This window comes from Enhydra lutris, unplaced genomic scaffold, assembly GCF_002288905.1.
Source record: "Enhydra lutris kenyoni isolate GAN:26980312 unplaced genomic scaffold, ASM228890v2 scaffoldscaffold90, whole genome shotgun sequence".
Classification (NCBI taxonomy): Eukaryota; Metazoa; Chordata; class Mammalia; order Carnivora; family Mustelidae; genus Enhydra; species Enhydra lutris.
The window spans coordinates 43,978-60,745 of NW_019154174.1; the positions used below are offsets into that span (position 1 = coordinate 43,978).

Below are 16,768 nucleotides of genomic sequence, written 5' to 3' on the forward strand. Positions count from 1 at the left end.
AAAAAAAAAAAAGGGGGAAACAGCAGGTAAAGGATGGGGAGAGAAACAGGGAAGGAAAGGAGGGAAGGGGCAGGGCGGAAAAAAGAAAAGAACCCAAAGGCTAAACATGATGAATATACACGAGTGAGCTCATTCTACACGGTTTAGCATGTATGGCGCTATTTGGGAGTGTAAATAGATAGATACCTTTTCACATTATAATATTGGCCTGCATGATTCAAGTATTCAAACTGATATGTTTCAGGGAAAACAAAGTGGAAAATGTGCAGAGAAGAGCTGTTCCCACAGGTGGCCCCTGGCTGCAGGCGGCGAGCCCAACTTAGTGCTCCTTTCTTTCGCTTCTTGAGGTCACAGTTCGTGAGTCTACATCTACACATTACATGGACTCTCCACCCCCACCCAGGTGGTCAACAGAAAGAAAAGCATTAATGGGGGATGGGCTGCTAATTCCCCGGGGGTCGCTGCTGCTGGGAGGACCCCACAGGCTTGTGGAATAATGTGGGGTCCCCCAGAGTGAAGTGCCGTGAAGGTCTCCACAGTTAGTTCCCGACAGCCCAGCACCATTCCAGTGATTGAGATCGGTCCGGCTGGAGAACGAGTGGGAACAGTCGAGGGAGCCCAGCCGGCTCTGGCTGGACCCGAGAGACTGCCAGCCAGGAGAAGGGGTCAGAGACTGACTTTGTGCAAAGAAACGGCTGATCTCCTCTTCACTGGCAAACTCAGCAAGAATAGTAGTGTTCCCCAATACACACCTGGAGGGAAGAGACACGGGACGCAGTGAAGACTCGGGGTGTCTTAAGGGTCTGATTCGAATTGAGGGGCGCACCCTGCCTCTGCGTGAAAGCCAAGGGGGCCGCAGCGGCACACGTGGCCCAGGGCTCTCTGGGGCCCAGAGCAACACCTGCCCCCCACGTAGGGTTGTGGTATCCAGATGGATCATGGCTTTTTGTCTCCTACAGGTGATCTAAGAGATTTTCTAGGGCCATTTTGAGGGGCAGTGCTTCCCCCTAGGAGGACTGACCTTGGAACCCAAGACAGAGCGAGGCCGCCACCTCACGAAGCACTCTTACCGCAGGACTCCACGCGCCGGCCCGGAGATGACACACAGTGCCATCGGCTGTGCTTCCACACACAAGGGAACCCAAACCCTTCCAATCATGAGGGCATTTTCCAGGTGGCACGCACCAGATGTCCAACTTACATGTGCAGAGACTTTTGTGCCTTCACTACCTCTTCTTTTGAACTGTAACGGACCAAAGCATTTCCATGTGGGAGGTTCAGGTGGAATGTTATCAGTGGGCCATGCTGCATGCACAGAGTACGCAGAGTTGAGCCATCGATCTAGGAAACAGAGCGTGGGGAGCCGCCGATTAGATGCGCCGCCACGCAGACCATCAGGGAGGTCGTCCCAGGCTGGGACTCTGCTGCTCTTTCCTGCCCGAGGTTCTTCACTCCTGCTGCCACTCTTCACTGGGCCTCACTGCTGTGACGGGGCCCAGTGCCCCCCTCCCCACCTCCACTGCTCCCAGAGCCATACCTCTGTGGCCTCTAGACTCCGGGACATTCCCCAGATCCCCACTTCCTTAGTTAGCCATGCCCTGCTGTGGCTTCATGTCTTCTCTCTTCCCTGCCCTGAGGACAGGATTCATCAAGGCACTGCTCCCTGGGAGAGGAGGGGGTGGGCTCTTAACATCCAGCCTCCAGAGGAGGGGTGGTCCGGGGCCTAAGGAGATGTTCTCACCTCCGAGGCAGACCAGGGCTTCCGGACTGCAGCACAAGGGCCACCTGCAGGGGAGCGCAGGCCTACTCCTAGCCCAGACAGTCCTAGCCCATCAGTGCCTCTGCCGTGAGAGCGAGGCGTCTTTTTTGGTCGCCTCCGAGCACGTTTCATACTGTAAACAAACTGGGTCAGACCACAGCCCGCCTGAGGCATCCAAAGATCATCCGCTCTTACTTCCTTGGTCCCGCCTTGACGTCTACTCAGTAGCACGTGGGAGGCCTAGGTCGAACCTTCTCTCAAACCAGACTGGAGCCCTCTGTTCCCGTGTCTCCCGGCACATGCCTATAGGCCAGGACACCTGGTGCTCTTACCTGAGGTGTAAGGTTCTTTAGAACAAGCCAATTTGTTATTCTCCCTGAGCTGCTCTCACCCCAGCTGGAACCTAAGGACAAAGAAGGACAAGTCAGTTTTCCTCAGCTAAGGCACAAAGGACATTCGGACAAACACATCTCAGTCAAGTGACAGCTGCGCAGGAGGAACACGCGGGTCCCTGGCGCCCTCCCCTGCCCTCCCCACTGCCTGCACCTCTACTGGGAGTCATCTCACCCGCGGCTCCGACTGCCCTCACGCCAGCTCTGAGCAGGCATGACTTTCTAGGGCAGGTGGCTCTGCCTCTGGGAAGAGTGAGCTCAGACAGTGGCCAGCTCGTCACGCGGCAGGCAAGGGGGCCGTAAAAGGCCATATTCCTTTTCCATCTTTTCATTTATAAAGCTAAAACTATCTCAAAATGGCACCTATGAGGAAAGGCCTCTGTGATGATCTAAGGTATGGTCTGATAACTCTGCATGCATGAGGTATTTAAAAGCTTGCCATCAGTGTCCACTGACAGATAAACGGATAAGGAAAACGTGGCATATATATATAATGGAGTACTACTCGGCCACAAAACGGATGAGATCTTGCCACGTAGAACATGGATGGACCCAGAAGGTATTGTATGCTAATGAAATACGTCAGACAGAGAAAGGCAAATACTGTACAATTTTACTTGTCCGTGGAATTTAAAAAAAAAACAAAACAAATGAACAAAGCCAGCTCAGACCTATAAACACAGTGAAAGAACTGATGGTTGCCCGGGCAAGGGTAGGGCGTGGGCAAAATGGGAAGGGGAGAGGGAGGTACAGGCTTCCAGTTAGGGAATGAATAAGACAGGAGGAGGGAAAGGTTCAGCGTCGGGAATACAGTCAATGGTACTGAACAGTACGTGGGGACAGACGGTAGGTACACTGGTGGCAAGCAGAGTCACGTGGAGACTCGCTGCATCACTGGGTCGTCTGTCTGAAACCACTGTAACGCTGTGTCCCCACTGGACTTCAATCAGGAAGAGCCGGCTTGCAATCACCCGGACGTTCCTGTGTCTGTCTGGCTCCCAGGGAGCTCCAAGACTGGCCTTCCTGCTCAGCCCCAGGGCGCCCGCGCTCCCAGCAGCACTTGAAGATCCAGTCATTCCTGTGAGCGCCCGAGGTACCTCACCAACACGGCGGCGTGCCTGAGGAAAACGGCTCTGTGACGCTGCCTCCTGGTCTCTCCCTGCACTGGCTCACTCATCCCTGTCTCTAGCAAGGAGCGCTCGTGCTTTCCTGGGCGGCTCGCCTTGCCATACGTATCCTCTCTGCTTGGCCTGGCTGACCCTTACTGGGTTCCATCAGCCACCTGCGCGTGGGACCCCTGGGCACCAGACCCTCTCCCGTCACTGTGCTGCTACCGGCCACGTGGCTGGCACCAGATGCGCCCTCGGCCCGGGAAGAACCACTCACACAGGACACCTACTACATTCGTGTATGTCTAGTAGCTTGGATCCTTTCATGGAATTAAAATCACTCCCCCTCCCTTAAACCTTTCCCCCAAAGGAAACACTGCTAAGCTTTCTTTCAGCTGATCGCCTGCCTAAAGACTGGACACTGCCGTGAAGTTTTACTATTTTCAGGCTAGAGATGAGAAAGTCAGCTACAGTTCTGAGACTGAGGAGAATGAAGACTGAGACCATATTTACTGGTAGAACTGGCAGACAGCTAGTTTAATCTGTGTGTGTGTCAGGGCAAGGACACAACGCCAGTCCTAAGCCAGTGAGAGTCCCATGCAGGAAGAGCAGGGAGGGAAAGGACACAACGCGGGGGGAGGGCAGTTTTCCTGGGAATGCCGGCCCCGCAATGTTAACTACCAGTACCCCCGTCCACTCTTGTACTTCCCTGCTGAAACAATACACGGGAGATCACCCTAAGGATACAGGCCAAGCTGCCACCCAACAGGCCCAGCTGGGCTGCTCCCACCTTCCCCAGCCCCTCCAGGCAGCACACTGCTGCCACGAGCAGGAAGTGAGCAGATGTTCTCAGGCTCCAGGAAACTTCGAAAGAGACAGGATATCCATTACATTAACCTGACCACTGACTGTGTGGCTTTGGCCACATGTTCTTAAGTAAACCAGGTTTAATTCCAAGTAAATGTAAGATTCACAATTTAGAAATTTAGAGTCGCACGTCTAAGGTCAAATCCTACTTTATACTGGGTAATGCACATACATCTGTTAGACTCACTGTGCGTACTTATTCCTGTTCAGCAAAGGAACCCCAAGAAACCATCACAAGCATCATGTTTGTCTTACCTGGGGTGTACCTGGCGTCAGAATTTCCCCATCCTCCACCTACACGAAGGGGAGAGTTATCCCATGTAGACAAGGGTGGCTTCTGACCAGTCAGTCCCGGAGGTGGGCGGGACGGAGCAGTGATGTTTTTAGGTGGTAAAGGGACCTTCCACAGCTCATGAGCCAGAGAGGTGTTTGTAACTGAACCAGGAGACCATGTCAATTTGGAATCACTATTTCTGGCTACTCACAGGGGAAAAAACACAGTGGGTGGGGGGGGGATAATACTTTTAGAAAAGAGAAAATTTAATGACAGCACCCATTCTCCCACAAAAAGCAAATCAACCAAAAAGAAACCCTATTAAAAATCCCCAACTCAAAACTGCCCCCAAAAAGCCCCACAAAAGCCAAAAGGAAACTGTCCCCTTGACTCAAAACACTCAAACCATTTGTTATTAAAAATTTTAAGACTCATGAAATTCCTAGCCCAGTGTACCAAACTATACCGCAATGGAAATCAGAACAAAACAAAATACACTGCTTTCAACTGCTCTGAAACAGCACCTGGGAACTCCTTACCTTTAGGACCATGACCGAGTCACTCGAGATCGTCACATAGGTCATTAAATAGATCTTAGAACTCTCTGGTTTACATATGGGAAAAAGGACCACAAAAGTACCCCTAACTCAGGGAGTCCTCACAGCAGACGTTCACCAGGCGTCTCTCTGTGCCGAGCGCCAGGCTGCTGGGCACTCGGTGCATACTAGCTCTAATCCTGACACACATCCTACCTACTTGCCTATGGGTCCCGTGCACAGCCAGGATTTAAATCCAGGCCTGTCTGGGTTTTTTTTAAAAAAAAGAAAAGAAAAGAGAAGAAGAACAAGAAGAAGAAAGCTCACTTCCTGATGTGTCCTGCCTCATGGCAATGGGGGTGTGCAGGGATCAGGCACATGGTAAACTCGTTCAAAATAATCCCACAAAACCATGAGGGGGCAGAAGTGGATGGAAAATTTTATAACTTCTGTCACTGTCCATTATGTTTCTACTTGATTCATAAAGTGCACCTCCCTTAAGTGAGTGAGACTCAAAGTGGTGGGAAGCCTGGTCACCACACAAGCTCTCACTGGTCTCCGACAGAACAAGTACCGAAAACTCAGTGTTGTTGTAGGCAGACAGCAGTCGGACATGGCCAGAGCTCCCAAGTACGTGATTGCTTTTCTAGCAATTCTAAGGTCAGGTTTCCTACACTTTACAGAAGTATCAGACTGCAAAAGATAGGACATTACAAAAATAAATCTGCCTCATTTGAGAACTGCTTCAAATTAAACTGCATTTAATGGGCTGGTTCTCAGACAAGAGAGTGAGAGGGGCTCAGTGAAAGGAGATTGTTTTAGAAAAGACTGCTGGGTCTAGCCAATTTTAAAAAGGGACAAATGGTGTTACAAGTATTTTCCCAGGCTCAGAAATATATTCTCCTACCTCCGGACTAAGAATACTTCAAATAGAGAGAAGAGGGTTCCCCACAACAGCCCCCGCCCCAGGTGCTGAGTACCCCATTCCTCTGACAGGGCCTCAACAAGCCCGGGACAAGGCCCACCTGAAGTGCTTTGTGCTGTACTGCTGAGGGGAACGTTGTAGTTGGAGGCACGAATGGATGACCAGGCACTAGTTGAAGGCAGCGTGGTGTTCAAGGATGAGGATGACCCTATGTGGGGGAAGAGCCCAATTAGTGATCCCCAGAGCAAGGGGCATGGCACATGAAGAATAAGCAGGAACTTCCCGTGAGGTTGCAATCCAACCGTAGGCCCCAAGAAAGCAACAGATGCTGGGGTTCAGGCACAGTGCCCACAACTGCACCTTCCTCCCTGCTCATCGTTCTGACTGTAGCTCAGGGAGGTAGGGAGTAGCTTCCCTCCTCTGCCTGACACTCCAAGACGACACTGGCTCCATGTCCCTGTCCAGGCTCCAGAAGGAGGGCTAGTTCCTCCTGCCCCAAAGCCAGGGACTGCTCACCAGACCACCCTCTCCCGCCGGGGCATCCTAGTACCGGCAGGTCCTCACCCTCCATCACGCCCCACAGCAGCCTCCCAAACCAGACTGTCCCATTTTTGAATCCCCCTCGATCACTCGCCCCGCTGCAGGCTGGACTGTCATCCGGGTCTGTAATAGCTCCAACCTGGCCTCCCACTCCATCCCTTCTGCGGGTCACTGTCAGACCATCTACCCTCAATGGCAAGACTTCCACTCAAAACCTTCAACGGTTCACGTCTTCTAACACCAATCTAAACTCCTCTCCTGACCAACAATCTTCCACAACAAGAAGTCCGTCTCTGCAAGCCGCAAGATTCTTCCACTAACTACACACAAGGCTGTGAGACTCTACCCTTGGCTCTGTCCCCGCCGTTCTGCTGCGAAAGCTGTGGGTACTTTAACTACTTCTACACAGTGGTCTGTTAAATTCAGCCATTTTCGAATGAGGAGGATTCTTTCCTTGCCATTGTGATATGGCAAACACCTGTTAACAAAATCACACATTTAATGTAAAATGCTGTTCGTATCTTGTTATAAATTGTCTAGAGGAACAGGAAGATGTAGGTTTTGAACGGAAACAAAGTATTTTCTTTCACTCCCTTCACCTTCCTTCAGGTGCATGCAGAGAATACTTTAAAGGACTGGGGTGAGGGAAAACTATACGGTAGATGGTAGGATGACTGTATTTGATAACCCATTAAAAAGTGCATCCGAAGTGGAGGGACCCTTCAAATGGTCTTAATTTTTCACTTTTAGAGAGACAAAGAAAGCTAAATTGGTTCTTCACACGGAAGTCCTTTAAGAACAAGGGTGTATAAATGAATGATAACATCTTTTATAAGAAATGCCCACTTCTTAATAATCACAACACTGAAACTTGTTATAAAGTAGGTAACAACCTCTCAGTTGCTACTACAATTCCTGGAAAGCAAGTATTTGTTGGTACTTTGTGTTAAGTGAATATATGTGTAAACCATATCAAGTGACAATAAATCCTCGTCATTTTTAAAGTGGCAAAGAATCACCTATGGGAAAATTGAGAATTCACTTTTTATTTTCATGACTCCCTTGGATGTCAGGTGCTGTGATGGGCTAAAAGTTTCTCATCCTCTGTGAACCATTCTTAAATCACGTCATCCAGCGTCTTTCAGAAATTCTGACTTGTACCCGCCTACGTACCACTGTTCCTGTCCCTGAGGTGGTCAACTTCCCGCACAGTATTAATTGAAAGATTGTTTATGACACTGCCAGGAGTGACGTAAGGGTCAGTTTCAGGGTCAATGTTTGGATAACCTTTCCATGGTTCACCAGGGCGAAATTCTGGAAACAAACACATAAAATTAGTTTGGGCTTAATCTTCCATCACTTAAAGATCCATTATTAAATATCCAAAACTTGTATTCCTAAAGCCTGTGCAATTCTCAAATATTTTCCAGTTAATACTAGTACTCTATGAGGCTGATTTAGTACTACGGTTAGTGTAACATAAGCTGCTATTTAAGAATGACTTGTGTATTTTTGCAAATAAAATCATTTCTCAGGGTTCATATATTTTTAAATAGGAACACTTTTAAAATTTATTTATTTTTTTATTTTAAAAATAAAAAATAATTAAAATAAAAGATTTTACTTATTTATTTGACACAGAGAGACCATGTGCGCACAAGCGTGGCAGGGTTGAGAAGCAAGGAGAGAGGGAGAAGCAGACTCCCCACTAAGCAGGGAGCCCAGTGTGGCACTCGATCCCAGGATCCAGGATCACGATCTGAACCGAAGCCAGATGAGCAACCGACTTAGCCACCTAGCCACCCTTATTTTTTTTAAGATTTTAGTTTTGGGGCACCTGGGTGGCTCAGTTGGTTGAGGATCTGCCTTCGGCTCAGGTCATGAGCTCAGGGTCTTGGGATCAAGTCCTGCACTGGGCTCTCTGCTCAGCAAGGAGTCTGCTTCTCTTTCTCCCTCTATCCTTTCCCTTGCTCATAATCTCTCTCACATGCTCTCTCAAATAAATAAAATCTTAAAAGAAAATTATTTTTAAGGAATATCTACACCCAATATGAGGCTCGAACTCACAACCCCTAGACCAAGAGTCACATGCTCTACCAGCTGGGCCAACCAGGCACACCTAAATGGTAACACTGTAAAGTGCTTTATTAAATCACAAGCCATAGCAATGCAAACAGAAAAGAAGGCTGTTAAGTCCATTACCGGTAATGTCTCAGCCCAAATGAAACACCATCAAGTTAGTCCCCTAACCGAAAGAACCGAAAGACTGTGTAGATGAAGAGGAGCCCTGAATGTTTTTTTTTTTACCTTACTCATCACGCCGGCCGGTGGGACTCCCTCCCCCTTCACTGCCTGGAGCATAAAGGCACTGGTAACAGGCCAGACTGGCTCCTCTGTTCCTTCCCAGCCCTAGCAGAGCGCGGGCTGATCCACCCGAACTGGCCTACATCACTAGAGTACTGAGCAGGAATGACACCGTGAGGGAGGCAGAGCCTCAGTCTGCACTTTACCTGGTGGCCAGTTAACACTGCTAGAGCCGTTAGGCGATTTGGCACGTGGCCAGCCATCTCCTATTGAACCCGGAGGGCTGGCTGGAGAAGTACTGCTGTTCATAAAGTCATAGGGAACAAATGGAGACTCTTCCAGCCTGAAACCACTTGAAATAGCACCTAAAGAGAGAAAAATGATAAGAGAATGTGAGGCAAAAGGCACTAGAGAATTTATTTCTTGTAGCTTCTCAAATATCATAAGAACACCCTGTATGAGCTTTGTGGGTTCCAAAGTGCGTTCTGTAGACTGTGTGAAAAGTCCAGGAGGAAAGCAAGCCCTGAACTCTCTTCCAGATGTCAATCACTTTTAACTCTCTTATGTCCCGAGATCTGAACATTATCATAGTCAATTTTATTTCAAGGAGGATAATAAGGAACATAATCATCAGTAAGTGACCAGAGTATGGGTACAAACTTATTTCCAAGTCATTAGAACACTTGTACTTTGCCCTAAACCGAGAACAAGCTCAATGGACTCCTTGTCAGGGAGATGTGTGTTGCTGGTGAATGAGGTGCACCAGAGGGAAGAAACACAGCTCCAGTAAAGAAAGATTTATGGTGGAGAATGTTCTAAGTGGCAGAGAGGGGAATCCAAGAATCCAGGAAACTGCTATGACCACTCCATGTAATGAGAACAAATACGCTTTTGATCAGGATGTTTACATTTCTACCTATACACACCCCCTTGTGATTATACACAGCATCAGTAAAGATACCTGTTATACAAATGAGTGTGAAATCCCACAAAAAGGCAACTTACTCTCACTTAGAAATGATCATTTGTCTTTGGCGATTTATTCCCTACACTCATTTTTGAACACATCTTAAATGACTAATGCTTAACACACGCAGCAAACACATCCCTCTCTCAGTGGACCTGCTGGGCCCAGGGAAGCGGGCAGATGAAGGGGCAGGCCTTCCCCACAAACCCGGGAGTGCGCAGAGAACAGAAAGGGGAACATGGGTGGCAGGGAGGGTCGCGCTGGCGTGAAGAAAGGGTCCAGGGAGGAGATGCCGGGCAGTGGGCACAGTGTGCACAAAGACCCGAGGAGAACAGCAGCTTGGCATGCGTGAGGAACCGAAAGACTGTTTTGTCTGAAAAACAGTCAGCAGGAGAGTGAATAACATGCAGGAGTGGAGCCTGACCTTGAGGGGCAGGGATGACCCTGTAGGTTTTGTCTAAAATGTCTGGAACTGGAAGGTCCTGAGGTGTGCCTGCTCCAGTGGCCCCAGGCCCTGCCACCCCGGACTGGCCTACACCCTACCTATTCCCTGAAGGCATCAGATTTTGCAACACCCTCATACAGAGCTTTGCAGGACACAGCCAGGGCTGTAAGGAGAGAAGTGAGACAACCTCATTCATCTGTGGTCCCTGCTGCTGTTGCATAGAGAACAGAAGCCACGGGGGCAGAGACAGAGGGGCAGCTGCCGAGGCGGCGAGATGCTACGGACACACAACTGTGCATTTTGGCGGGACAAGGGGCACTAGTCACGGATGGATGGATGTGGAAATCCTAGAAAGGAAGAAATCAAGGACATCTCTTACACCCAAATACGCAGCACGTGGTGGATGGATAACTCAAACGTGGCATCAGCCAACACCACTGTAAAACAGAATGAATGCTAATGTATGTTTCAACAAAGATGAACCTTGAAAACATTATGCCCCACCACAAAGCCAGTCCCGCAGGACCGGATAATATATGCTTCCACTGATGTGAGCGGTCCAGTGAGGCAAATCCACAGAAAACGGACTCGTTTTTATGCATGTCTGGGAGGGAAGGGAAGTCCAGAAGGTGCGAGGAGCAACCCCTCAGGGGCTCTTCTGGGACAGGGGGAAACGTCCGACTTCCACGACTCAGAGTATACTAAAAGCCAACAAATGGTATACTTTATAAAGAGAATTGTATTACATGTAAATTATCTCAATAAATTTAGAGAGGGAGAATCTCTCTCAAGCTTCCAGCTTTAATAACCCAATGGGGGGAGTGAGGGTAAAGTGGAAAACCAAACACCCACCCACTTATGCCAGCTTTGGAGCAGGTATGAGGAAAAAGCCCTGATCACCGATGTTATGAGCTTCTTCAAAAATATAGCAGAGCCTTGAATGTTGCTTTAGTCTTGTTTACTCCATGACAAAGTTTTGCCTGGTAGCACCCACAACACCCAAGCTTCTGTACTGGTTACTGAGGGGGCAGAGCTGGCCTGACGGGACCTCATGGCACCATCACTGCTGGGCACTGACCTATTCCTGACGAGGCCTCGTTATTCCAGCAATTCCAGCCCTTCTCTTCTCTGGCTTCCTTATCTAGTTGCTTTTATCTGAGTAAACTGTGCGTCTTTTTTGTAAAGTGAATTAAAATCACTTGGGAGGGGTGCCTGGGTGGCTCACTGGGTTAAACCTTTTCCTTCCGCTCAGGTCATGGTCTCAGGGTCCTGGGAACGAACCCCACATCCCACTCTCTGCTTGGCAGGGAGCCTGCTTCCCCCCACCCCTGCCTGCCTCTCTGCCTACTTGTGATCTCTGTCAAATAAATAAGATCTTTAAAAAAATAAATAAGAAAATCACTTGGGAGCTCAGCAGGGGTATGAGTAAAGTAGCAGTTGCATGTAATACAGTAAACAAGCACAGACGCCACATTTTAAATGATTAATTTTTCTGCAAGAACCTGAGCTGATAAAAGTACTCCCCCCTTTCATTACAGAAAATTCATATCTACTTATTAAAACTTCATTTTATTAAAAAGGAAAATAGGCTTGACAGAGAGGCAGCTAGAGTCCAATTATATTCTACTAACCGCTGCATGGGAGAAGGTGTGGAAAATGGAAGGTATGGATGTCCAGGGGGCAGGTGTAGTGGGACGCGAGCAGGCCGGATTCACACTGGAGACCTACTGTTGTCTTAGAGGCAGGCATGTGGGGAGCCAACAATGAAGTCCCCAACCACGGGCCACTTAGTGTCTTACCCCATCCTAGTGCACCAGTGCTTCACAGGTGTTGCCTCATTCATTCTCAAAACATCATAGGAGGTACCATTTTATATTCCCATTTAGGGAATATAACAACCAGAAAGGTTTGTTACTTGACCGTACGTAGCTAATAAGCAGCAAAGCTCGCTCTCAAATCCAGGGTCTGTATTTATTTTGCATTCTGTCACCTGAGTCAACTACCATTCCCACTTATTTTTTATTTTTTTTTTTTTTAAAGATTTTATTTGTCAGAGAGAGAGTGCGCACAAGTAGGGGGATTGGGAGAGGGAGAAGCGGACTCCCCACTGAGCAGAAAGCCCAATGCTGGGATCAATCCCAAGATGCTGAGGTCACAACCTGAGCCGAAGGCAGATGCCCAACCAACTGAACCACCGGGGCGTCCCTACCATTCCCTTTTTAAAAAAAAAGATTTTATTTACTTGACAGAGAGAGATCACAAGTAGGCAGAGAGGCAGGCAGAGAAAGAAGGGGAAGCAGGCTCCCCACCGAGCAGAGAGTCCAATGCAGGGCTCAATCCCAGGACCCTGAGACCATGACCTGAGCCAAAGGAAAAGGTTTAACCCACTGAGTCACCCAAGTGCCCCTAATTACTGCATTTTCTTAAAGCTTTTTTTCTCTGCATTTTTCTCCTCAGTAACAAGCTGAAGGCAGAGGCCTAACCCACTGAATCACCCAGGCACCCCCCTACCATTCCCATTCTTAAGAAAAATTCCAAATGTGATATGCCACCGAGTGGCAAATTCAACTTAGAATTCAGGTCTGTTTGATTTAGGGTCAATGTTCTTTCTACCACATGACAATTTCACCTTCAATATCTGATAATCATCAGTCCAAGGTTCACAAACCAGCAAGCTGACCTTTAAGCCAAGTTTAGTCAAATAAAGTTTCAATATAAAATCCAACAGAAAGGAACGAATGTCACAAAAAAGTCCATTATTTTAAATCGCTATGTCCTATCAATTCTGCTTCCCTACAGCTGTTTTTTTGGTTTGTTTGGTTTTTTTGCACAACTGCAAAGATTTCTGAATTATTTTGTTTTGGGTCCCTTGTACACAGCAAAGAGTTGGATTCTGCTTTATGAGTCAATGCGAATTAGTTTGACCCATTTATATTTATCAATTTGATATATATTTGGTCTCAGTTTTTCATTATTTATATGATGCCTTCAATTTCTTTGCAGATTCTTTAAACTCTCTGAAAACGTGGTATCTGTTTTTATCTTCTCTGAAAATGTGGAGAGCTTCTATTTTTGATTTAGTGGGTGTCTTTATAACTTGTTTAATCTTGTCTTCAAAAAAATTTTATTGAGATATAGTTAATATAGAACACTGTAATAGTTTCAAGTGTACAGCATAATGATTCGAAATTTGTATACACTGCAAAATGATGGCACAGCTCTTGATGGCAGAGCATAGTGACACTGGGTCAGGCTACAGTCATCTCCTGTCTGGCTAAGCTCTGGAAGTTCCCTAGCTGATCTGCCCCGCTACCTCCACTCCCCAGGTGGCCACACTGTAGTCAGAGTGATAATCCCCAAACACACATCTCACCATTTCCCGGCTCAATTCTCTGCAATAGTGAGCCCTCCAGGACACGGGTGCTAACAATCAAACTCTTTAATCATCTATAAGGCCTCCACACCACCCCTGGGGGCCACTCCCATCACCTCTGCTTGATTAACTCCTGTTATCTTTCATATCGAAGCTTAAGAGAGATCACAGGCCTTCTGGAATCCGTTCCCTACTGCCCTCTACCCTAAGACTGAAATATTCTTCTACATATGCATCCCCCCTGCCCCAGAACACTGTGCTGGGTGCTTGGCTGACAAAGGAACAAGATTTTATAAACAACCTTCTAGCCAAAGGATCTTAGGACCAAAAAGCATAGCAAATAACTTAGTCCAACCCTTCTGTGATGCAGTTTCCTGGTCAGATGTCCTTGTCTCCATTCCACCCTACTTCCCTTAACAAAGCTGGCTTTTCTTACTCTGGAGGGGGTGCAGTAAAGGGTTAGCACAGTAGGCCTGGCATACATACTGTAAAGCGCTTCAGGCCTGGCCCTCAACCACTCCTGGGCTCCTCCCAAGTCCACAGAATATCCTGCAGGTAAGAGTACCTTTGCAGACCCCGGGCCTCAGCCAGGCCAGATTGTTTAGGGCAACATGACTTCCAGTCATCACCTGTTTGTGTCTGCCTGAGGCCTGGGTCATACTGCGTCCTCGTCTGACTTCTGAGAGAGCTGTGGGGGCTTGGAGACTGAGTCATGCAGGTGCCTGATGCTTACGTGACTGACCCCCAGTAAAAACCCTGGACACCAAGGCTTGGGGGAGCTTCTCTGGTTGGCAATACTTTGTACGAGGTTTCACAACATTTGTTTCTGGAGAAATTAGGTCCGTGAAACTCCACTGGGAGAGGACAATAGGAAACTTCTCCTGGACTATGCCCTGTGTGCCTTTTTACTCTGCTGATTTTCATCTGATTCTTTTGCTGTAAAAAATCATAATCAGAAGTACTACAGCTTTTCTGAGTTCTGTCAATTCCTCTGGCAAATCACTGAACTTGAAAGTGGTCTTGGAGACCTCTGAAAGGGCATCTGCCCTTTCTTTTCTGCTCCACAATGAACTTACTAGCTTTCTAAGCTTCCCTAAATGGTGATAAAAAGAGAACCCACCTAAGACTGTGCTGCAAGTGGTCAAGGCCAGCCCAAGGCCTTCCCCACAGGTCTCTTCCCTCCCTGGGCTCAGCTTATGTCTGATGTGAGTCTGAATACTAGTATATCTCATTTTCCCTCCTGACAATGACCTCTACAGGCTGCTCTACTGCTAGAGGACAATAGCCCCTCTTTTCTACAACAGGGAAACACAAATGCCAAAAAGGCCACTGGTGTTTATAAAGAAGCAAAGAAGGCTGGCTACAGGCAAAAATCCCATGGTCCTTCCCCAAACAGAAGCATGACTACAGGCAAACATTTCTCTGGTTAGGGACTATAGGAAAATCTCTCTCCACCAATGGAAGGGAAGGGACAGGTGTAAGGGGAGCAAGAAGAGAAATGAAACAAAACCAACCACACTCCCCAGCTAAGCGCAAAGGCAAATGGCAAATGATGTCATCACTGAGTTGAGCAGAGAAGACAAACAGGGAGGGGCAATGAGCCTCAAGTACGTGGGCAGCAGCCACCCCACTCTGGTGCTTACTGTTTCCGAGCTTGGTGCTGCCAGACCTCTGCATTTCCAAAGAGATGCCAGATGTCTGAATCTGTACATGAAAGTTCCTGCATGTTTACAGAGATGTTGGTGATGCTGAAAGATGACTTTCAACACAGTGAGGGTCTAACAAAACATCAGCTGTGGGCTGGCAGATTTGGGAGCGCTCCTGAATACAGGTAGATAGGAATTTTACTTTTGTAAGAAAAACTATGCCAAAGTATAAGAGACAGGATAATCAACATTTCTCTCTCTTTTTAATATAAGGAAAAGGGAAAACAAAGCCAACAAATAAAACAACCACACCTGAGAAGAAGATTCTACATCTCTGCCAGGACAGAGAGATGCTAAGAGGAGGAGTTGTTACTGGTCAAGAAGGAGCAGTTCTGGGAGGAAGTGAGGGTATGAGCAAGTATCATTATAAAAAAAAAAGCACTTTCTGGGGCGCCTGGGTGGCTCAGTGGGTTAAAGCCTCTACCTTCGACTCAGGTCATGATCCCAGGGTCCTGGGATCAAGCCCCGAGTCAGGTTCTCTGCTGGGCGGGGAGCCTGTTTCCCCCTCTCTGTCTCTGCCTGCCTCTCTGCCTACTGGTGATCGCTGTCAAATAAATAAATAAATAAATAGTAAATTTAAAAAAAAAAAAAAAAAAAGAGCATTTTTTTTAAAAAAATTAAAAATTTTAAAAAAAAAAAAAAAAAACAATTTTTTTTTTTTTTTTTTTTTGGAGAGAGTGAGCGAGCAAGCGCAAGTGGGCAGAGCAGACTCCATACCCAGCACAGAGCCTGATGCAGGGCTTGGTCTCACAACCCTGAGACCATGACCAGAGCTGAAATCAAGAGTTGGACATTAACTGACTGAACCACCCAGGTACCCCTAAAAAAGCCAACATTCTAAGACTTGAAATTTAGAAGGCTCTTACATACTGATATCACACTTTCTTTCTGGAGCAGAAGACCAAAACCACAACCAGGTCAAGGGCTATTTCTGAAATCATTTTTACAAAGAAGAAAACAATATAGTCATAAAGAAAGAATAAAAGCAACCAAACATTATACATCTTTATCAAACATTCTTGATTTTAAGGGGATAAAATAGAAGTCTGGTGATATCAAATAGTATCTATGAAATGAAGACTACTGGCCTTGGGTTAGTTAATATTAATCATACCACCTGCTAAAGTAAAGGAAACAAGAACATTCCTGGGGTGGGAGAACAGGTAAATATTAAGTAATTTGTATTATTAATACAAAAATAATTTTAAAATATTTCTAAAGATTTTATTTATTTGACAGAGAGAGAATGCATGCACACACACAAGGAGGGGGAGTGGCAGGTGGAAGGAGAGGGAGAACCAGGTTCCCTGCTGAGCAGGGAGTCTGACGTGGGGCTCGATCCAGGATCATAGGGTCATGACCTGAGCTGAAGGCAGATACTTAACTGACTGAGCCACCCAGGTGCCCTAATTTTTTTTTTTTTAAGATTTTATTTATTTATTTGACAGAGATCACAAGTAGACAGAGAGGCAGGCAGAGAGAGAGAGGAGAAAGCAGGCTCCCTGCGGAGCAGAGAGCCCGATGTGGGGCTCGATCGCAGGACCCTGGGATCACGACCGAGCCGAAAGCAG

General features: G+C 47.3%; 1 protein-coding gene across 7 annotated transcripts in view; it reads right to left on the reverse strand.

The window, feature by feature from the left end:
* The window catches only part of LOC111162174 (trinucleotide repeat containing 6A), a 162,689-nt gene continuing 145,921 nt past the window's right edge, over positions 1–16,768 (reverse strand). For 2 of the 7 annotated variants that reach the window (XM_022526379.1, XM_022526381.1), the window contains 7 exons: positions 8,913–9,071; positions 7,576–7,716; positions 5,963–6,070; positions 4,383–4,604; positions 2,092–2,162; positions 1,202–1,341; positions 21–752 (listed from right to left, as the gene is read on the reverse strand). In XM_022526379.1, coding sequence (XP_022382087.1) covers positions 377–752; positions 1,202–1,341; positions 2,092–2,162; positions 4,383–4,604; positions 5,963–6,070; positions 7,576–7,716; positions 8,913–9,071 — 1,217 coding nt within the window. In that variant the 3' untranslated portion in view covers positions 21–376. The other 5 variants (XM_022526380.1, XM_022526382.1, XM_022526383.1 and 2 more) reach the window with 5 other exon arrangements.